The sequence below is a fragment of the Cannabis sativa genome, chromosome 9, assembly GCF_029168945.1.
Source record: "Cannabis sativa cultivar Pink pepper isolate KNU-18-1 chromosome 9, ASM2916894v1, whole genome shotgun sequence".
NCBI classification, from domain to species: domain Eukaryota; kingdom Viridiplantae; phylum Streptophyta; class Magnoliopsida; order Rosales; family Cannabaceae; genus Cannabis; species Cannabis sativa.
This window is the reverse complement of record NC_083609.1, coordinates 24285620-24307187: the sequence shown is the minus strand read 5'-3', so window position 1 is coordinate 24307187 and position 21568 is coordinate 24285620. Positions and strand designations below refer to the sequence as shown.

The window sequence follows — 21568 nt, the reverse complement described above, 5'->3', positions numbered from 1 at the left end:
ATATCTCGTCTTCTAATGCGTAATGAGATTGATGGCTCACCTTGTACGCTTGAAGTTACATGGTTTCTCGTAAATACATGAGGTAACAATTTGTATATCTTTATCTCGCATAAAACTATTCAGTCAACCGAGTTGTAAATATACTCTGTCAATTTCGCTTTTAATGAGTTATTCCATTTCAAGTATAATTATTATTACGTGGGTTGGTTCGTATCCTCCCCAATTTAAACATGTGTCCTCCTCTGATGTGCTAGCCGAATTTCGGGTATAACAAACACCATTAATAAGAAATGAAAACTAGATTGTATGTAAGCAAGTCATAATGAGAGAAATCCAACGAACATTAAACCTCATTTTTCCCATAACTAATGCAACGAAAGACCATTCAACCCTATCAAAGGCTTTGCTCATATCAAGTTTAAGTGCAACAAATCCTTTCCTACCTCGAGTTTTATGTTTCAAACAATGAACAAGTTCAAAAGCCACGAGAACATTGTCCGTAATTAGCCAATTTGGTAAGAAACCACTCTAAGTTTCGAAAATAACATGTGGGAGAATAATCTTGAAGCGAAGCACCAACATCTTTGATATTATCTTGTAAATTACATACACAAACTGATTGGTCGGAAATCTTTCATAGTCTTGGGCTTCTTAATTTTCAGAATCAATGTAATTAAGGTTTTGTTAAAAGCAGCTGAATTTCCTCCATCATTTAACACATGAAGCACAACCTTAGTAACCAAAGAACCCATAATATCCTAGTTTGGTTGATTATACATAGCAGACATACCATCAGGACTTGGACTTCTATCTCCACCCATACTTTTTAAAGCCTCAAAAATGTCGTATGAAGTGAACTCCTTGAGCAAAAAGGAGTTATGATCAACAGTAATGGTGGTAGGTATTGTTTATAAAACACGGGAAAGAGCCCAATGATCCTCCTCTTTTGTTGTGAATAGTTCTTGAAAATGTGTAGACACAATATCTGAAATTCCATCCTTTGATGTCACAACATTTCCATTATCATCGCGAAGAGAACAAATCTTATTTGTGGCATTACGAGCTGAAGCTTTTGTATGGAAAAATTTTTGTGTTACGATCACCCAATTGTAACCAATCAATTTGAGAGCGTTGTTGCCAATACTGTTCCTCATTGGCAAGGAGTTCATCCAACAGTGTTTCGGCTGTTTGAACTTTGTCTGGATGATCCCGTGATGGAGTAGTAGTAGGTGAAGAGATTTGACACTGTTTTGAGTAGCAACAATATCTCTTTTTAAGATACCAAATTTCCCATTATGCCAAGATTGTAGATCAGTAGCACATTAGTTTAAGCAGGAAACAAGAGCATTTGAAGGATCTTCCAAAGAATCATATTTCTAGCAATTAGAAATAATGACAACACATTCATTTTCCATCAGCCATAGTTTTTCAAAACAAAATCGAGAGCATTTATGTTCTAGAGTAGAGTTTGGGACAAAATTAATATCAACAATAATGGCTCTATGACACGAACCATAATAATCCAAGTGTGAAACTTTAGGAAGAGCTATAGTGTCATTCCAAATATTATTGATAAAACACCAATCGAGTCGTTCCCGTAATGCATTTAGATTCTTTTTATTTTTTATCCAAGTAAAATCAGGTCTAGTATAAGGCATTTCAGTAAAAAAAACATCGATCAATGGTAGTGCAAAAGCCTTGCATTTGGTTTTCACTTCGAAGAGCCCCACATTTTTTGTGTTCTTGTGAAAAAATCTCATCAAAATCTCCTATGATCAGCCATGGATCAAGGGAAGATACATCAACCAATCATTTAATTAATTCCCAAGTATATTTTTTATTTGTAAACTCCGGGAAACCATAAATTGCAAAAAAATGCCATCTTGGGCCATCATCAAATGAAAAGTAACAGTCAAAGTGATTTGTATTCATAGACAACAGAGTTACATCAATATTATCATGCCATAACAACATCAGCCCCCCCTTTCATAGCCATACGAGAAACTTCTAAGCCATTATTAAACTTTAAAGATTGCTTAAAACGAGTAAGTACACCAGTAGTAGTTTTTGTTTCCATAAGAAACAAAGCTTAAGGAGTTTGCTTACGCACAAGAAAATGAAGATGACATAATGCACTCGGATTCCCCAAACCTCGTGCATTCCAACTTACAATTTTCATGATGAGGAATGGGATTGCTGAGCAATCATCGCTGAAACGTCTTGAGAACCAGATGAATCCAACAACTCAGCATAAACATTTTGGTCTTGGATAACTTCCACAGACGGGGTGGAAGAATCAGGGCACGACATCGTTTAAGTGTTTGCCTTAAAGAAATATTATCAAAATGGCGCTTGAACTGGTGATTGGGGTGCAAATTTTCTTGATTGTCCAATTGGGCAGAATTAGACATACTACCATGTAGAAAAGAAATAGCAGTAATGGGGGTAGTCATTGGTGACCAGTGAGAAGCAGAAGATATTGGCAAAGTTAAATGAGGCCTGGTCATGGTGGTAACTAATGGATAAGGTGGATATGTTGCAAATAGTTGTGATATATAAAAATCTCCAATATCATGTGTATATACATCAGCCAAGTGAATTGCTGAAAGTTTTTGTTGAATTGGTAGTTCATTTCGAGGAACCAATGGAGTGAAGGTGGTTGCAGCAATAGTAGAGGATGGCACCTGAGTGTTGATAGTGGAGAACAATGAATGATTGGTAACTGTGGGAGTCACATTTGGCATAGTTGTTGGATATATTTTACCAGGATCTAGATTTACTAAAAAAGTATGTTTCATTAACATCCTAATATGAATTCTAAAACAATGAAATAAACACATATAAAGTTTAGGAAACCTTACATTGGGTGCAGCGGAATATAATGACTCCTTCCGTTCAGATATCTAGCCCTTGATTCCTTTCTGTAGCAGAGCATTATCAATATCTGAACCTGGATCTCTTTCTCTCCTTCCTTTGATGCTGAATCTCCTTCTTGTTGGTTGATTTTCCACAGTCTTACACACTATGATTGAGATACCACTTGATGTGTGTGGGCACTCACTCATTCACTCAAGGATTTCGAAATTTAGAGAAGAAAAGAAGAGAGAAGGTGGTGGCTAGAAATTTTTCTCTGAAGGAATGATATGTATCCTCTTTTCCTGAAGCCATCACTACCTATTTATAGGTAACCACCTAGGTTTAAGTTAGAATTATTTGGCATTAAAATAATGAAAAAATAAATGATAAAAGCCTACAATAGTGGCCGGCCTGGGCTTGGATAATGGGCCTCACTTATGCAATTTTGCTGTTTTATCATTTCTGCATCTCATTTTCTCAAAAACGCCAATTTTCAAATTCAACTATTTAAATGCCAATTCTAATTATTTAATAACTAAAAATTAATTATTAATTAATATTGTCATTTAATATATTTATTAATCAGACATATAAAGTCTCTTAATTAATAAATAAACCTAGAATCTCTTCTCTTTACAATTTCGCCCTTGCTTAGTGAAAATTCACAAAGTAGACATAGTCTAACTTTAGAATTATAATTGATTAATCAAAATCAATTAACTGAGGCTTACAAGCAGTATGGTCTCAACTAGTATGGGGACCATGGGTCTATATATCCGAGCTTCCAATAAGCAGATCAAGAATTTATATCTTAAACTCACTGACTTATTAATTCTTCGTTGAATCCACGCATAGAACTTAGAATTGCACTCTCAGTATATAGAACGCTCTATATGTTCCACGATATAGATACGTCATTAGTTATCCATTGTTATAATCCTAATTTGATCGATGACCCTCTAATAGATGATCTACATTGAATAGGCACTAAGTTACCGTTACACCTTCAATGTATTTTATCCTTAAAACATTTAGCTCCGTATAAATGATATTTCAGCGAAGTGAAATGAGATCTCCACCATTTATCTCTATTTAGCCAAGCTCGAAGGATATCATCGTTTCACTTCTAAATTCCTATAGAAGTTATAGATTCCATATTTATGTTAGCGCTCCCACTCAATTATACTATCATGTTCCCAAAATGTACGTATCACCCTGACCCAAAAGTAGGCTTAACTAACAAATCAAAGAACATGTATAATACTCTTGAGATCGAACCTAAACATATCAGGATTAAGATCATTTGATCTAGGATCAACAGGTGATATTGAATTATATATATATCGGTAAATTTAATATATCTAATCAAAGTTCAATATCGGTCCCTTCCGATGTATACTCCATACATCCAATACTGGTAAACTTTGCCAATGCCCTGGAAAGGACATAACACTTATCCAAGGTGTAAGAATACTTATCGCTGATTATCATGTCAGTCTAAATCCAGTGAACTGACAAATCAGGGAATAAACTTTTGAAAATATAATTAAGATTATATTCCACTGTGCTGACAACACTATAATCATTAACAAATTCATATATTCTGGACTTAAATAGAATTCATACATTATATATATAATCATGAAATAAATCATGTGAACCATGCAACATAAAATGTTATTTCTGATCTTTATTAATAAGTAAATCTGATTATATTGAAATGAGTTTTATTTAGGGAATAAAACCCAACAAACTCCCACTTGCACTAATATAAAACAAAATGTGCATTTCAAATAATCTCAACACCTTGATATACAAATCAAGTGTAGTAATAGTATACTTGTCGTAATAGGATCTGAGAGGTTGAATTAAACACAACCTCTTCTCCACCATTACTCTTCCTTAATCACAAAATCCTTGATAATGTGAAATTCCTCTCTGGTAGACCAAAAGACTTCAGATAGGTTTTTACACTTCTCCAAAATCACTACTCCACCCCCAGAGTAATCACCATCTTATCAGCAGACTTTCTAGCATAAAGGCAGGTCTTGAAATCTGATGTGGTGTAGTCTAAGAGTTTTAAACTCACCCTTATAGACTAACATATAGTTCCTCTTTTTAATCTTAAGATTTACTTGATTGTCTTCCAATGTTCCTCTCCTGGATTAATCTGATACCTACTCATTACTCCCACTCAACAGCAGGTGTCTGGTCTAAGACATACTAAAGCATATCTGAGACCTCTCACTGTTGATTTAAGAAATTCTTTCATGGCTTTATCTTTTCTGGAATAGTTGAGACTTTTCCTTAGATAAATAAAATCTATGCCTAGAAGTTAAGAAGCTTCTCTAGATTGCCATTAGAAAGAAAATGCTTCAGCATCTTACTAAAGTAAGTTGCTTGCATTAGAGTAAGTAATTAACTAGGTATACCATGAGCCATAGGTTTAGATAAACTCAAACCTATAATACTAGGAACAAGAAGTTTTGTTAAGTCCATTGAATAGACTTATTAACGAAAATTTCCTTTTCTGTCCTTGTAATAGAAAAATTTAGGTTACTCCATGTGAATGGATAAAACCACAGTTCTATTGGCTTTTCTTCTTAGTTTCTTATCTTGACAATCCATTACTTGTTTAAACTCACAATGGATTTTAATCACTAGTGTCTTCCAAGTCATAAGAAGTGAAGTTCCTTGAAACTCTCCCACTACGATAAGGTACCGTGAATTATGTCTAAGAAAACTAAATGGTATTAACCTCTTCGGTTGTGACAAGACAACAGAGGCAGTGGGATCATCATATGTCAAATAAGATGATAGAACACTTTTGGAATCAAGAAAAAAAATATCTCCTTTAATTGCTACTTTATTTTCACACTTAGTCATTTTCTTAGAAAAGTTGTATTTGTTTAAACAAACACTTTCTTATCTAATGACTATGGGATGGTCCACCCCTAATCACTTAGAATAGCTAACAAACATGCAAACCATGGTTAACAGTTCTGCTTTTCTTAAGATTTCGATTAGGTCATCCATGAATCTAGTAATGATTTACATTAAGTATACAACCATTACATCATTCTGAAATTGTATTACCATAGAAGGATTTAGGCAACGACTAGTAACTAATCATCAATATGCAAAACGAAATTTCTGGGGAGGTAAGTTTGGATATAATTCAAAAATCAATTTAATGATCTTTGAACTGCATATCTACTAACTATTTCTCCACCCCTATCAGTTCGCAAGATCTTTAACCACTTACCTTAATGGTTAATCACCATTGCTAGAATTTCATGAAATTTTTCAAAGATTTCAAATTTCTTTGCATAAGGTATAATCTAGAGTGATCGTTTTAAGAATACAACGAAAAACTCATATCCACCCCTGAATGTACATCCATCTGCGAATGAGATGAACTTACTTTCAGTGGATATAGGCATATTAACTCTTTGCAGAGATTGATCTTGTCAAAAACACTATGAACAAGATACAAATGCCATAGATTAAAAAAAATGTGGTTTTGTCTTTTTGATGACTTAGGTATAGTTACATCAAAGAGTTCTTATAATAGTGCAAGTGGATCCTGGTCACAGAATACTAAACTCATATTCCATACAGTTTGAATCCATTGATAGAAAATGTTTATTAAACACTTGTGAAAGTGAAACTGTATTGTAAAAAATTATTTGGAACCTAAAATTTAAAGAAAGACTTAAATTTATACCAAATATAAAGAGTAATTCTTTCTTGGACCACCACTACTAATTTAACTCTAAGTTTGATTTGCCCATACAAGTAGGATATTTCTAAGATTGAGGATTATATCATTTTGGGATAGAATTTCGGGAATATAATCATATGCGTCATTAAATTTCTTAAGAGAAAATAGAATGACATTAAATGATTTATAGACCATTCATCCAATGATATGTTATTGAGCTAATTCGAAATGAATAAGCTAAGAGGAATTAGGATAATTTCGTTGTTTAAATAAGAATCCAACGATGCTCCGATTAGCGAGAGTCAAAGTAATCTTATTTATACAATCTTCTTATTTCATATTGTAAAATACTAGTCTAAGGTGTCATCAATTGATGAACAGCTAGATGTTGCATATACAATATTTATCTTTCAAGATCTAACACTATTATGTATGTCTAATGGTGAAAATCCATTATGGATTGATCTCATTAGAAAAACAAACAAAGTTAGACTAACAATGAAGATTCGAAATTAAACTACAATTTAATAACAGAAAATAACATGGTTCAATATAAATTCATACACAATTCAGAAATTATTAAACACATAGCAAGTAGGAATGACAAGTGAAAATACTAAAACATAAAATCCTAAATAATTTCCAAGGTCTTCAACAAACTGATATCAGTGTCCCGTTTAGGCGAGACTCAGTGATACCATCCATTGAATAGAGTTGTCAGCTCATCTAAAATGATAAACATTCTAGCAACCTTTTATTCGATCAAGATTGGAATCCAGCGTTGTCCCGTTTAGGCGAGAGTCAAGGCTATTCTATCTTATGAGCTTCCACCATTGTTTCATATTTTGTAAGTCAAATACAGTCGCCACCATTAGGGTGATCAATACCATATAAAACACTTACAAATATACTTATCTTTCGAGATTAAACGGTGCCAACTTGCTAATGAACGTTCCTCCATTAGGGAGGATTACTCACTAAAACAAAAGCTATGTAAAACCAACAATGGAGATCGAATGTCCTAATAATAAAGCTCATTATTTAAAGTGTATTTTCTTCTAATATTTATTTTAATCAATTTATTTTAAATATATATTTATTTAATTAAAATTTCCAATTTAGAATAAAAAATTCTAAATATAAATTCTAATTTAATATTTATAAATTTTACTTAGATGGATATGAAAATAAAATGAATTATTTCTATCTTAGTAATAATTTCCAATAAATATTTAGAAAAATTATTCAATTTAAGTTGTTTCAAAATTAATTTAAATTAATTTACAACTCAAATTTAATTTTCTATAAATATATATTGCATTTCGAAAAATTAAAGTATTTAAGAATACAATTTTCGAAATTGCTTGTTAAAATAAAAACAAATCCTTGAAAAATTATCTTAATTTTATGTTGGCCCAAAATTAATTAATAAAATTAATTTACAACAAAAAATATAATTTTCCTATTTAATTAAATATATAAGAAAAATTTCAAATATTTAAGTATTATGATGAAAATCAACTTAAATATTAATTTTCTATTTAATTAAATACACTAGAAAAATACTTCAAGCAAAACAGTTAATATCTATCTAGACTTTCATTGACTAATTAATTCATTTTCTAATTAAATATATTTTACTTCATTTATTTTAATTAATTATTAAATGAAAAAAATTATTGATTTAAGTTGGTCCAAAATTAAAATAAATAATTTACAACTTTAATCTATTTTTCAAATAAAATTCGAAATTTCTGCATTTAAGAAATGAAATTTCGAAATTGTGGGAAAAAGATTAATAAAATAAAATAAAATATATTTTGAAAATTATTCAAATTTAAGTTATAATGAAATAAGATTTCAAACTTAAAATAATTTTCAATTTTAATTAAATAACATGAAAATAACAATATTTAAGTGTCATGATGAGAATCAACTTAGATATTGAATTTTCAATTTAATTAAATGTATTAAATTCAAGAAATAAATAATTAAGTATAGAGGAGACTTAATTATTAATTCTAATTTAATACTAGGAAAAATATACTTAACTTAGATTGTACCAAAATTAATTATTAAACAATTAATTTCACAATCTTTGATATTCTCCTAATTAAATATTAGAAAAAAATAACTAGTTCTAGAAATAACCATCTAGAATAATTTCATTTACTAAGTGTTTTTCTAAAATTAACTTTAAAATATTAAATGAAAAATTAAATTTCATATATATTTTAAAAGTTAATTATGTTGCTAATTCAATTTTAATTAGGTTAGACTAATATAATTAACCTAATACAATTATTTAAATAAGGCAAATGGGCCTTCACAATTGGGGTAGTTCATGTGAGGGGGAGTTGGGTTCAGTATGTCGTACCCACTTCTATTGGCCCCCAACTCTCACACAAGCCCAATGGAGAGGAATTTAACCTTTAAATAAAGGGAAATTTACACTCATTACTGTTTTTTCCCAATTTCTTTCGTTTATACTGTTACACGCTCAACTTAACTTTTATACTGTTTTTTTTTTTTTTGGCAGTATACTGCCTTTCAAACTTTATTATTTAATGGGTTAATGCTTCCCACTTGTCACGATAGGGTTTTGCCACGTTTTTTTTTTTAAAAAAAAAGAATTTATTTTTAATTTTTTGATTTGACGGTTTTCTATTCTTATCAAAAGGTATTGTACTTTTGCATTTTTCTTTTATTTTTTTTTATTTTTTTCGAATATAAAATTTCTAATTATAACTCTCTCTCCCCTCAACTGTTCATCTTCTTCCCCATTTTCAGTTTTCTTTTACGGTTCGAGTAGTGGGTGGTTTTAGCATTTGAAAAAATTTCAAATCCCATCCCACTTTCTTAAACTTCCCTCTCATTTTCCCCCCCATTTTTATTATTTTTGTCTATAAATACCATCATAATTCCTGATAATGGTCGTTACTCGTTCATCTCCATCTCCGGCTAAAGCTACAAAACCCACAAAACAATCGCAGAAAACCAGACCCAAATCAAAAATGGGTAAAAAAAATCTTAAAGAGAACCCTCCTAGCCCCACTTCCCCTTCTGTTAAAAGAAAAACTCTTGGTGGACCTTCGAAGAACACTCGAGGAAAAAGACCTCGAACTGTTGTTGAAAACTCAGACTCAGATTTTGAGTTGGAATCTGAATTTCTTAAGTCGCCTGTATCTGTTAAGGTATTTTACTATTTATCTTTTGTTGTTTTTGAGGTTTTTTATTTTTTTTGTTAAATTCGATTTTTGAAGTTCATATAACTGGGTATATGTTTGTTTTTGTCTCTGTATTTGTAACTGTTTTATATATCTTGTTTGCTTTATTTATGTGTTTTGTTAATTTTTTATTTGTTGTTTTGTTGGTGTTGTTTCGTTTTATTGTAGGGCAAGGGTAAATCCCACGTAAAGGTGTTGCCATCATCAGGTGTGGCTGAGGAAATTCCTGTTAATAGGATTGTTGAGGTTTGTTATGTTATGCATTCTGTTCTATGTTTTTTTTTTATTGTTTTTTTTTTTGTTGTTATTTCGTAGTGTTTTATGGTGTTTTATCAGTGTTTTTTATTGTTCTGTTTTTTAGGATTGGGAATGCAAGTACACCCGATCTCAATTCTATCATTCTAGAGTAGTAACATCTGGGTATTACTCTGTACTTGGAGACATTAAGAGAATTCTAACTGAAAGCCAATTGGAAATTTTTTCAAAATCTGTGTTTGGTTATTTTCTTCGGATTCCGGAGTACATAATTCATTACCAATTGCTTCATTGTTTGCTGTTGAGGGAGGTTCAACAGCCTAATGGGTTGGAGTTTTGGGTTTGTGTCCAAGGGAAATATCTTAGGTTTAGTATCGAAGAGTTTGCGTTGGTCACGGGGTTAGATTGTCATGTTGATTCTGATTTTTATCAGTTTAAGCAAGATGATAATGAATTGGTCAAACATTGTTTTAAGGGGTACAAAAAAATTACCAAGGGTGCTATTCAGACTACTTTTATTGCTGACAATCTTAAGGATAACGACGATCTTGCAGTCAAGTTGGCTGTCTTGTATTTTGTGCAGTGTTATTTGTTGGGTGGTCCCCCGGATAAAGTTGTTTTGTCTGAAGAAATAGATGTTGTCGATAGTGGTCGATATAATGAATTTGGTTGGGGCAAGCATTGTTTTGATATCACTATGCATTCTTTGAAGGGTAAGATAGATTCTGGTTATAAGAGGGTAGTTCGTAGTGACGAGGATGGTGGGTATTACAGGTTATTGGGTTTTCCTTTGGCTATTCAATTCTGGTTTTTCGAGTATTGCCCGTACGTTATTGGGAAACTGTCGTTGTACTCAAATGTTGGCATTCCAAGGATTTTGAATTGGCCTAAATTACCCAAGGACAAGGAGGGTCAGGTGAAAATGGATGTCATGAACACCCTCATTTTCGATCGGTCTTTGAAAGAGGTAATTCTGTTGTTTTTTACACTATTTCCACTGTTGTTTTAATGTTGTTTTTGTGTACATTATTTATACTTTATGTTTTGATTGTTGTTGTTATTTTATAATTTCAGTTTCATGTGCATATTGTTTTTTTTTTGTTTTTGTTGTTTCAGTTAAAATTAAGAAACATCACTCCAACTTCTGTTGAGAGATTGAGTTTGAGCCTTACTGATTTTTTCTCTGGTGAGACTACTCTCGATGCTGTCAAATTCAAAATTAAAGGTGGTTCCAAGCCTGCTGGTCAACCTGGCTTGATGGGTGCTTCTTCATCATCTGCTCATGAGAATGTCTCCCGAGTTGAGTTTGAGGAATTTAAAAAGTGTCTATCTGTTGTTGTCAGCCAGCAAGGGATACTTATGAAATCTGTTGCTGAGATGAACAAGAAGCTGGACATTCTTATTGAGGTGTTTTTTTAATTGTCATTACTTTTTCTGTTATTTTTTTAGTAGTGTTTTTATGTTGTTTTATACAGTAAATTAATTTTTTAAGTTTTTTTTGTTCTCAGTCATCCCAAGGTGGTCTTACTCACAATGGATCTCAGTCTGAAGATGCTCTTCGTACTTCAAAAAATGAGGATGATGAAGATTCCACTTCGGAGGAAGACAAGGATGATAAAATCGACGATGACAAAGGAGATGATCATCACGACGATGAAATTGATAATGATGATGATGATCTTGGTGGAGATGGTGTTGGTGCTGGTCAGGATGAGGCTCACACGGGGGATGTTCGTAACGATGAGGGTGTTTTTGTCCCCGAGGTTGTTTCGAGGGATGATGATACCGGCAAGGTGGATGATGCCAAGAATTCTGACCCAGTGGAACCTCTTGCAGAGATCAAACAGGTGTATTTCTTGTTTGGACATCATTTTTTTGTGCTCTTTGTGTGGATTTCTGTGTTTTGTGTTTGTTTTATTAGTTTTTTAATGTTTTTTTTGTTGTCAGCCTGAACAGTCTCAAGGTGGGGAGGAGAACATTGATGTTGATGCAACAATTGCATCTGCTGTTAAAGCTGTGGAGAATTTGGTTTGTATTTCTCTTTTTGTTCCTTTGTAATTTGTGTTTATATGGTATTCTATTGTTGTTTTTATAGTGTGTTGATTGTACTTTTTGAAATAAAAAAAAGTCTTCTTTTTTTCCTTTTTCTTTTTTAGATTGGTTCCTCAACTCATGTCCCTGCTTCTGTTGAGACTTCTGAGAAGACTGATCTTGAAATGGTTGTTTTTCAAGAGACTCCTATTTTACGTCCTCAAAAGAGGGATCGGAAGAAAGGAGCTGTTTTGAAATCTCCATTCATTGAGCTTGCTTCTGGTGCATCTAAATCAGGTTCATCCTCAGTTTCTCCTGATGATTCTGTGTATAAGGTCGTTAAATATGTGCGTGGTTTGTGCCCGTTGGACAACAAGATTGGTGAACCTGTCGATCCGCAATTGGAAGCTGAGTTGGTCACGTGGGTTGATACAGGTCTTAGAAAGCATAAATCTAAGTAAGTATTTTTGTAGGTGTTTTCAGTTATATATCTCTTATCGTTTTCCATTTAGTTTTTAATTTTTTATTTGTGTTTTGATATTTTTTTATTTGTTTTTTTAGCACAACAACTAATGTGTATTGTAAGGGTAAGGACACAATATTTCCGCCTTTTCGTTTTGGTGTTGAGGACATTAGCAACAAGATGTGGTTTCACAACCTTGCCTACCCTAATTGTTTCCTTACCAATTCTGTAAGTTTTTTTTATTATTATTATTATTATTTATATATTTTTTTTTATGTTTTTAAGTGTTGTTCTGTTAGTTTTTTTTATAAGTTTGAATGTTTTTTTACTAATTTTTTTTTTGTACAGCACATTGACATTATTTTCTATTATCTTCATAAGAAAATAATGTACTCAGCCGAGCCGAAAATTAAAGTCACCACAACTGATTGCCTCTTTTGTTCTAGCATAACAAGTTTGTATGAGAAGTTTGTTGAGAAAAACAACGATATATTGGTGTTGTCTCTTTCTCACAATGTGGCCCAGTACATTCAAGGTGGTAAGATATTATGTGCCACTCCTTGGCATTTGGTTGATCATGTTGTTATGCCTATCAATGTAAAATTACAGGATCATTGGATTTGTGGTCGTCTAAACATAGCTGAGCGGCGGATATATCTGTACAATTCATTGCGTTCTGGAAGGTATATGACAGCTGCCAAAGAGGCTTGCAAGCCTTTTTCTGTTATTTTACCATATTACTTCTCTATGTTAGACTTCAAAGGCCTTCGCAACGAAGCTAAGTTTAGCACTATGGAACCGTTCCCTATTGTTGCTGTTGATGGTTTACCCGAGCAGGTCACAGCGTAAGTTTTATGTATAGTGTTTAATGTTTTTCACTGCTTGTTTGTATTTTTATTTTTTTGTTATGTGACTTTGATTTTTATTAGTGTTCTCATAGTGTCTGTTTTTTTGTTTTCTTGTTGTTTTTTTTCCAGTGATTGTGGTGTTTTTGTAGCATCATTTGCTGAGTATTTCATTGATGGCAAACCCATCCCATCCTCTGGTTTTGATGTGGAAATTCACCGCGATCGTTTGGCTGTGTTATTTTATCAATATGGCATGAAGAAGCAAACTGAGAACATTGAAAGTGAATCCGAGGCCCCTCCCAGCCTTCCCAAGAAGTGATTTGTTTTTTCAATCAGACTGTCATTGTTCTTATAGTTTTTTAATGTTGTTTTTATGTTTTTTTATGTTGTTTTCGTAAACAAACATTGGTGTTCTGTTATGTTTCCTTACGTTTTGTGTGGACAATATGTAATCTTTATTTTTGTATGTTTTTTCTTATTCTTCTTATGTACAAACAAGTTGGTATGTTAAAGTTGTTAGTTTTTTCATTTCACATCCCTTCTTTTTATGTTTTTTTTTCTTATAGTTTCTCTGTTTTTTTGAATACAAATATTCATTTCAGTATTAAAAACACAAACTGTTTCAATAATAAACTTCATATATATATTCAATTTAGTATCCAACATCTTTTAATATCCAATCTAAAGTATCATCAAATCCCAATGTAATCAATGTTTTTCAAATAAAAACTGTATTCCCTTTGTATTTCAGAAATTTAAATTCCTCAATATCTCATTCTCAAAACGTATGTGTAGTTTTCTTTTGTTTTTCCACTGTTGTTCTGTTGTTGTTTTTATTCCCTTCTACGTCTTCTGTTGCATGTTCTTTTGTTATGCCCCAGTTCACCACATTTGCTGCACTTGTTGTGTTGATCCTTTTCCCATCCAGCCTTCCTTCTTAATGTTTTTGGTCTTCCTGATTTTACTCTTTCATGTGGAGGCAAGACTATAATATTCTTCACTTCTTCCGGTACCTCCCACTCACTTTGGTGTCCTATTGGGTAAACTATCCCTGAATAAGTTGCCAGCAAATTTTTTTTTTGTGTAGTAATCTGAACAGTAGGTGTACGGGTCCATGTTCATCTCCCTCATCACGGCCACAGCGTGCCCGCATGGCATTTCATCTATTTGGAACCTGTTGCACGTGCATGTTCTTTTTTCTAGGTCTACTTCCCACGATTCTTTCATTCTTGTTACCTCAAACAAGTAATCTGTTGTTGCTTTAACCTGTTTTAAATTTTATTACAAAAAAAAACAAACATAGCTGAAATTCTTACAACAACAATACAAAACTATTAAAACAACACTACAACAACACCTTTTACTTACTGTTTGTTTTTTTTTTTTTACAAAAAAACAAAGAAGCATAATTAATATTTTACCTCCAGATTCAATGAGTATGTGTAATTTTTCAACAGTATGTCTTCTCCAGTTGGTGATAGCTTAGTGAAGGTGTTGTGTGCTTTTGTCCTATTAGTATGCGTCCATTGTTGCACCAATGCTCTCAAGCATTCTAGCAGCGTTGTAATTGGTAGCTCCCTTGCTGCCAAATTTGCAGCGTTCAGTGATTCTGATATGTTTGAGGTCATTGTAGAATACCTCTTGTTTTGGCTATGAATTCTTGACCACTTTTCATAACCGACTTTTTTTAGGTAAGGTCTTATGCGTTTGTCCAATCCATCCAATTCAGCCATGTGGAACTCGAATTGCTTTTCTGTGTAGGCTTTGACTGCTCCAAAGAATGGCAGATTGTATTTGGCAGCATGTTGTTTGAAGCTTGTTTTAAGGATGCTCAAAATGTGGTAACCGCAAAGAATCGTGTGTAATTTCTGGATAGATTTCTCTTGCTGCTTTGATGAGGCTTTCATTCCTGTCTGAAATTAGGCATTGGTGTTCCCGTACCCCATACGCTTCTTTAAATTTTTTGAAGAACCATTTCCAAGATTGGTCATTCTCAGAATCTGCAACACAAAACGCTAGTGGAAAAATATGACCTGCTGCATCTTGTGTGCATGCGCACAACAAAGTTCCCCCATAAGCTGCTTTGAGGAACGTTCCGTCCACAACAACTATCGGTCTGCATGCTCCCCACCCTTTTATGGATGCATCCAACGCCATAAAAACAAAGAGCAAGCTGTTGTCTTCTGTCGTTTTCAGATCGACAAATGATCCAAGGTTTGTTTTTTCCACCATGTGTAAGAAACTCGGTATTAGGCTGTACGAGGCACTAGCATTACCTCTCAAGTCGTTTACTGCATGTTCCTTACTTCTCCAAGCTTTCATATAGTTCATTTTGATGCCATATCTGTATTTCAACTCCCTTTTTATGTCCATCGGTGTTGCCTTTGTCTTTATGTTCAAGAACTTCGGTTTTATGCATTCCCCTATCAGTTTCGATGTTGCTTGCCTTTGGTCTTCATGCCTAATATTTATGGGGCATGTGTGCATATTTGAGAACCTATTAAAACAAAAAACAACAAAAACAACATTAAAAAACTATTAAAACAAACCTGTTGCTGAGATCAAACATGTGTATTTCAGTACAAAGTGTGGAAAAAGGGCATTTGTTCAGGCTGACAACAAAAACAACATAAAAAACTATTAAAACAAACCTCCTGATTATGAATGTGTTTGTTGGGCCGTTTCTCGATGCTCGTAGTGACCAATTGCAGCTTTCGTAAACACATTTCAGACTGTACTCTTGAGAGCAGGACTTCCACACTTTGTACTGAAAGTTGTTTTTGATTGCGTAGTAGCTGAGGACATTCTTTAGAGTTTCTTTGTCTTTGTATGCCTGTCCTTTTTCCACTTCGGGGTGTTGCTTGTCTGTTATTAACTTTGCATTGTTGATGTCGATTTCTGGATCCAGTTTTTTACTGGTGTTTTCAAGTTTTTCTACCATTTCTTCAGCAACCAGATTTGCATAGTCAATTATGTCGAATTTGTCGTCCTCATCTTCTATTGTTTCTGACTGTTCCCCTTCTTCTGTTTGTTGTCCCGTTGTGTATGATTCTATTGTTGTTATGTTGTTTTCAAGCGTTGTTGTGTTGTTTTCGATCATTGCCACATTATATTCATACGGTGTTGTTGTGGATATCGAATTTGGTGTTGCAGCAGGTGTTGTGTTGTTATTTTGCTGGTTGACACATAGTGGATATGTCGTGAAATCTGTTTCCTTCATTTTCAATTCCAAGTAAAAGTAGAGGCTTCGATCGTTGCATATTTTGATCGGTGGTATTCCTTCTTTAGCTTGGTACTGTATTTGTAGTGTTGTGCTGTTGTTTTCGCACCCTAATGAAGTAAGCAGTATTTGCAGTAGCTCTTCGTACTTGCATTTTGTTGGTATGAATTCTCCACTAGCCACATAGTTCACATAATTGTGATCTTCATTCCATTGTCCATTGCTCTTGATGAGTCCTGGTAGACGTTCCATTCCCTGTCATTCCAGTGTCTTATTTCATGTTAAAATAATAGTACAACAACAATAAAACAATAGCAAAACAACAAAAAAAAATCAACAAAAAAAATAATACAACAACAATAAAACAACACAAAAACAACCAAACAGAAATACCCATTATATTTTTTGTTAGTTTTTATTATTATATTTGCCTGATACATATATGTAGGAATGTTTTTGTATTACTAACCGCAAAACAACATTAGAACAACCCTAATTTTTTGTATGAATAATTGTACTAATTTATCAACTATTTTTTTCGAATCATTTTGTGTTACAAACGTCAAATTAACAATAAAACAACCCTCATTTATCTTTTTGCATAATACATCAAAGAATATCATATTTGTGTTTTCGTTTTTTTTTTAAACTTCAGATCTAAATCTGGGGTTTTTTTTTTTTTTTGGTTTCTTAAGAATTAAATTATTTTTTGGGTTTTGTTGTGTTTACCTCTGTTATTTTGGGGGGACAGTGTTCTGTAGTTCTTGTTCTTCAATTCTGCTTCCTTTTACCAAAAACTCTTCGCCGGATTTAATGGTTTTTTCTTGGTGATGTCCGACTCCGGCGACTCCCCACACACGAAGCAGGTCGTTTTCCCGTGTGTTTTACTGTTCACAGTATAAATGTTAAGTTGTTGGGCTTGGGCAGTACAAAAGTAAAGAAAATGGACTGGGGCAGTAAAAAAGTTGTTTTTGCCGTGTCCCAGTATTTTTGTAAAGTTTTGGTCCAAAAACAGTATATATGTAAATTTCCCTAAATAAACAATTGTTATTCATTGAATAAGCCCAAATCTAATTGGGCCTAAATAAATTTACTTATGTCAAAAGTTATTTTAGCAACCTAGTCCATTTACTTAGTATAACTTAAATGGGCTTCCTATATGCATCTAAGCAAAATAGCAAACATATAGGCTCACACAGGTCAAATAATTTGGATGGGCCCTATCATGTTACTAGGTTTACACAGATGAAAGAAATTGCAAAATTTACATGTTACAAATTATTTATAAGATCTATTGACAATTGGACTATGATTAAAATCAGATCATTAGATCTGTCAACAAGTTAATCATAGCAATTTAGATCAAATAAATAATAGGTTTGTAAAAAAAATTTTGAATACATAATAATATACTCAAACAATACAAACAATAATAACTGATCTGGAATATCTGGAAAGTAAGCTAAAATATCTCAATTTTAAAATTTAAAATTAAATTAAATTTTAAAATAAATATCTTAACTAGAATTCAAATTTAGGTTGTTAGAGAATATTTGAAAAAAATTCAAGATTCAACAAACTCCTAAATTACTTAAATTCTAACAAAAAATCAAAAAAAAAAATATCTAACCAATTTTTCAAATATCAAGTTTATTCAAAATTTAAATTTATTTAAACTTTCTAATAAGATAATATAATAAAATATCTTGAATTTTACATTTAGATATTTCATTATTATATTCTAAGTCTTCTAATTTAATAAATTTAAATATTACAGAAATAAATTAATTGAAAAATAAGATATTTTATATGGTTAGAATATTTAAGAAAAAAATAATAAGTTTGAAAAAATTATGGTTTGAAACCCTAAAATATCTATTCAAACTAAACTAACCAATTTTTCAAATCTTCATGTTATTTTTGCCAAAATATAATTTTAATAAACAAAATGTCTAATAAGATAAAATGTTAAACCTAACATATTCATAATCTTATAATTTTAATTAATAAAATATATTTTGAAAATAACAAATTTGAAAAAGATATGATATGGTTAGCAAATTTTGAAATTAGTACAAGATTATTTTTTAAAGATAATATTTTAATATCAAAGTAAGATCATTTAAAATTTAATAAAAAAAATAATATCTGATCTTATAATTAAAATAAATAAAATAATCTAAAATTTCAAAATTAACCATAAGGCTCCTTTATGAGAAATCAAATTTTCAAAATTCAAAGCCTACTAATATCAGAAACTAATTTTAATTCATTAAAAAATTAATAAAAATTAATTTTATTCTGACAATTAGATTTTTAATTGAAAATTTAGATTCTACACAAAATTCTACCAAAAATTGGTTTTTGTTTCAATGAAAAACGATTTTTGAATCAAAAGTTATGACGAAAACAAGTTTGAGGCACAGGTATGATTGCATACCCCTGCGCGCGGAAAGCAAGACGTGGGCGAGGACAGAGGCTGCAAGCAGCCTCATTTGACCGAGCATGCTCGGACACGCATCTTGTCTGAAGCATGTTTGTCCGAGCGAGCCCAAGTGCGTGTGCGCGCGTGTGTGCATTCAAATCCTCATATTTTTCTTCAACTTCAAAAAATCATAACTAATTCATAAAAAATCCAAATTAGGTTCTGTAAAAGCCTAAATTTATTAATTTTTTGTGTACTTTCCAAAAAAAATAATTCCAGATCGAAATAAAAAATATTTCAGTAACATATATTGCGATTTCTAAACTATCATCAAATAAGCACATAAACCACATGAAACCATCCAAATCAATGCATAACATCGTTTTAATTCATATTTCATGAAAGTAAATCATTACCATAGCTCTGAGGCCAGTTGTTGGATATATTTTACCAGGATCTAGATTTACTAACAAGTATGTTTCATTAACATCCTAATATGAATTCTAAAACAATGAAATAAATACATATAAAGTTTAGGAAACCTTACATTGGGTGCAGCGGAATATAATGACTCCCTCCGTTCAGATATCTAGCCCTTGATTCCTTTCTGTAGCAGAGCATTATCAATATCTGAACCTGGATCTCTTTCTCTCCTTCCTTTGATGCTGAATCTCCTTCTTGTTGGTTGATTTTCCACAGTCTTACACACTATGATTGAGATACCACTTGATGTGTGTGGGCACTCACTCATTCACTCAAGGATTTCGAAATTTAGAGAAGAAAAGAAGAGAGAGAAGGTGGTGGCTAGAAATTTTTCTCTGAAGGAATGATATGTATCCTCTTTTCATGAAGCCATCACTACCTATTTATAGGTAACCACCTAGGTTTAAGTTAGAATTATTTGGCATTAAAATAATGAAAAAATAAATGATAAAAGCCTACAATAGTGGCCGGCCTGGGCTTTGGATAATGGGCCTCACTTATGCAATTTTGTTGTTTTATCATTTCTGCATCTCATTTTCTCAAAAACGCCAATTTTCCAATTCTAACCATTTAAATGCCAAAACTAATTATTTAATAACTAAAATAGATTATTAAATAATATTGTCATTTAATTTAATTATTAACTAGACATATAAAGTCTATTAATAAATAAATAAACCTAGAATCTCTTTTCTTTACAATTTCACCCCTACTTAGTGAAAATTCACAAATTAGACATAGTCTAACTTTAGAATTATAATTGATCAATCACGAATCAATTAATGAGTCTTACAAGAAGAATGTTCTCAACTAGAACGGGGACCATGGATCTATATGCTGAGCTTCCAATAAGTGAACCAAATTTACCAAGTAAATTTCTACTTATTAAATTCTTCGTTGAATCCACTCTTAGAACTTAGAATTGCACTCTCAGACTTATATAGAGCATATTATATGTTCCACGATATCAATATGCTATCTCATTTAACCATTGTTATAATCTTATTGTGATTTAAAGATCCTCTATATAGATGATCTACATCAAGATGGGATTTATTTACCGTTCTCACCCCTCAATGTATTTTGCCCCTTAAAACACTTAGCTACCTGTAAATGGTGTTTAGTGATCTAATAATTAGTCAGTTAAACAAGAGCTCATCCATTTACTTCTATTTGCTAAGCTCGAAGAGAATCATCACTTGACTTCTATACACCAGTAGAAGCTATAGATTCCATATTTATGTTTAGCACTCCCACTCAATCATACTATCATGTTCCCAAAATATACGTATCACCCTGACCTAAAAGTAAGCTTAACTAATAAATCAAAGAAACATGAATAGTACTCCTGAGTTGAGCCTAAGCATATCAGGATTTAGATTCTTTTAATCTTAAGATCAACTACTGATATTGACTTGGAAAGATATATATAACGGTAAGTTTGTAATATCTTAACTTAGTTGCAATATCGGTCCAGTCCAATGTATACTCCATACATTCGAAACTAGTATACTTTACTAATGTCCTGGAAAGAACATAACACTTACTCCAAGTGTAAGTACACATCATCGCTGATTATCACATCAGTGTAAATCCAATAACACTGATGAAACAGGGACTTATTCTTTTGATTCATATGATCACAATCACATTCCACTGTGTTGACAATACTGTAATTGTGAATAAACATATGATCTGGATTTAACTGATTTTGTGTGTAAATGTAATAAACATATTTAAACCATTAGCATGTAAAAATTCGTGCAAACATAAATCACTTCAAATTTCTTATATTGATTACTAATCAGATTGTAAAGAGTTTTATTTAGGGCATAAAACCCAACAAACTCCCACTTGCACTAATATAAAACAAACTTTGCAAATAGGTCAATCTGATGTCTTGATCTTCAGATCAAGTGTAGTATATTTGAATCCACCCAAACTTCTGGAAACTAGTTCATAAATACTCTTATGAAACATCCTTTACTATATGCTTTACTCATCAAGGGATACTGAAATCTTTACTGTTTTAAAAG

At 32.1% G+C, this 21568-nt stretch overlaps 4 protein-coding genes across 4 annotated transcripts; 3 read left to right on the top strand and 1 right to left on the bottom strand.

The window, feature by feature from the left end:
- The first annotated feature begins 9510 nt into the window (after positions 1–9510).
- Positions 9511–11658, top strand: LOC133031312 (uncharacterized). Its single transcript, XM_061104794.1, has 4 exons — positions 9511–9774; positions 9976–10053; positions 10169–11029; positions 11179–11658. Exons 1-4 carry the CDS (start codon positions 9511–9513, stop codon positions 11479–11481), a joined length of 1506 nt encoding a protein of 501 aa, XP_060960777.1. The 3' UTR covers positions 11482–11658.
- On the top strand, positions 11596–12178 carry LOC133031311 (uncharacterized). The gene is made up of 4 exons (XM_061104793.1): positions 11596–11605; positions 11650–11909; positions 12010–12090; positions 12158–12178. Exons 1-4 carry the CDS (start codon positions 11596–11598, stop codon positions 12176–12178), a joined length of 372 nt encoding a protein of 123 aa, XP_060960776.1.
- LOC133031155 (uncharacterized) lies at positions 11756–13937 on the top strand. The gene is made up of 5 exons (XM_061104570.1): positions 11756–12090; positions 12219–12550; positions 12655–12784; positions 12905–13401; positions 13534–13937. Exons 2-5 carry the CDS (start codon positions 12279–12281, stop codon positions 13721–13723), a joined length of 1089 nt encoding a protein of 362 aa, XP_060960553.1. The 5' UTR covers positions 11756–12090; positions 12219–12278; the 3' UTR covers positions 13724–13937.
- A 137-nt stretch (positions 13938–14074) lies between these two features.
- LOC115710669 (uncharacterized) lies at positions 14075–16876 on the bottom strand. Its single transcript, XM_030639023.2, has 5 exons — positions 16107–16876; positions 15954–16016; positions 15438–15901; positions 14826–15313; positions 14075–14670 (listed from the first exon to the last, which is right to left on the bottom strand). Exons 1-5 carry the CDS (start codon positions 16874–16876, stop codon positions 14425–14427), a joined length of 2031 nt encoding a protein of 676 aa, XP_030494883.2. The 3' UTR covers positions 14075–14424.
- Positions 16877–21568: the final 4692 nt, after the last annotated feature.

Bases quoted from the DNA above. Each gene is read 5' to 3' on its own strand.
- LOC133031312 (XM_061104794.1), top strand. From the start codon at position 9,511: ATGGTCGTTACTCGTTCATCTCCATCTCCGGCTAAAGCTACAAAACCC. The intron at 9,775-9,975 runs GTATTTTACTAT...GTTTTATTGTAG, and splicing joins AGTCGCCTGTATCTGTTAAG to GGCAAGGGTAAATCCCACGT. The intron at 10,054-10,168 runs GTTTGTTATGTT...TCTGTTTTTTAG, and splicing joins CTGTTAATAGGATTGTTGAG to GATTGGGAATGCAAGTACAC.
- LOC133031311 (XM_061104793.1), top strand. The intron at 11,910-12,009 runs GTGTATTTCTTG...TTTTGTTGTCAG, and splicing joins CTCTTGCAGAGATCAAACAG to CCTGAACAGTCTCAAGGTGG. The intron at 12,091-12,157 runs GTTTGTATTTCT...TTGTTTTTATAG, and splicing joins TTAAAGCTGTGGAGAATTTG to TGTGTTGATTGTACTTTTTG.
- LOC133031155 (XM_061104570.1), top strand. From the start codon at position 12,279: ATGGTTGTTTTTCAAGAGACTCCTATTTTACGTCCTCAAAAGAGGGAT. The intron at 12,551-12,654 runs GTAAGTATTTTT...TTGTTTTTTTAG, and splicing joins CTTAGAAAGCATAAATCTAA to CACAACAACTAATGTGTATT. The intron at 12,785-12,904 runs GTAAGTTTTTTT...TTTTTTGTACAG, and splicing joins ATTGTTTCCTTACCAATTCT to CACATTGACATTATTTTCTA.
- LOC115710669 (XM_030639023.2), bottom strand. From the start codon at position 16,876: ATGGAACGTCTACCAGGACTCATCAAGAGCAATGGACAATGGAATGAA. The intron at 15,902-15,953 runs GTTTGTTTTAAT...TTGTTTTAATAG, and splicing joins ATGTTTGATCTCAGCAACAG to GTTCTCAAATATGCACACAT. The intron at 14,671-14,825 runs GTAAAATATTAA...AATTTAAAACAG, and splicing joins CATACTCATTGAATCTGGAG to GTTAAAGCAACAACAGATTA.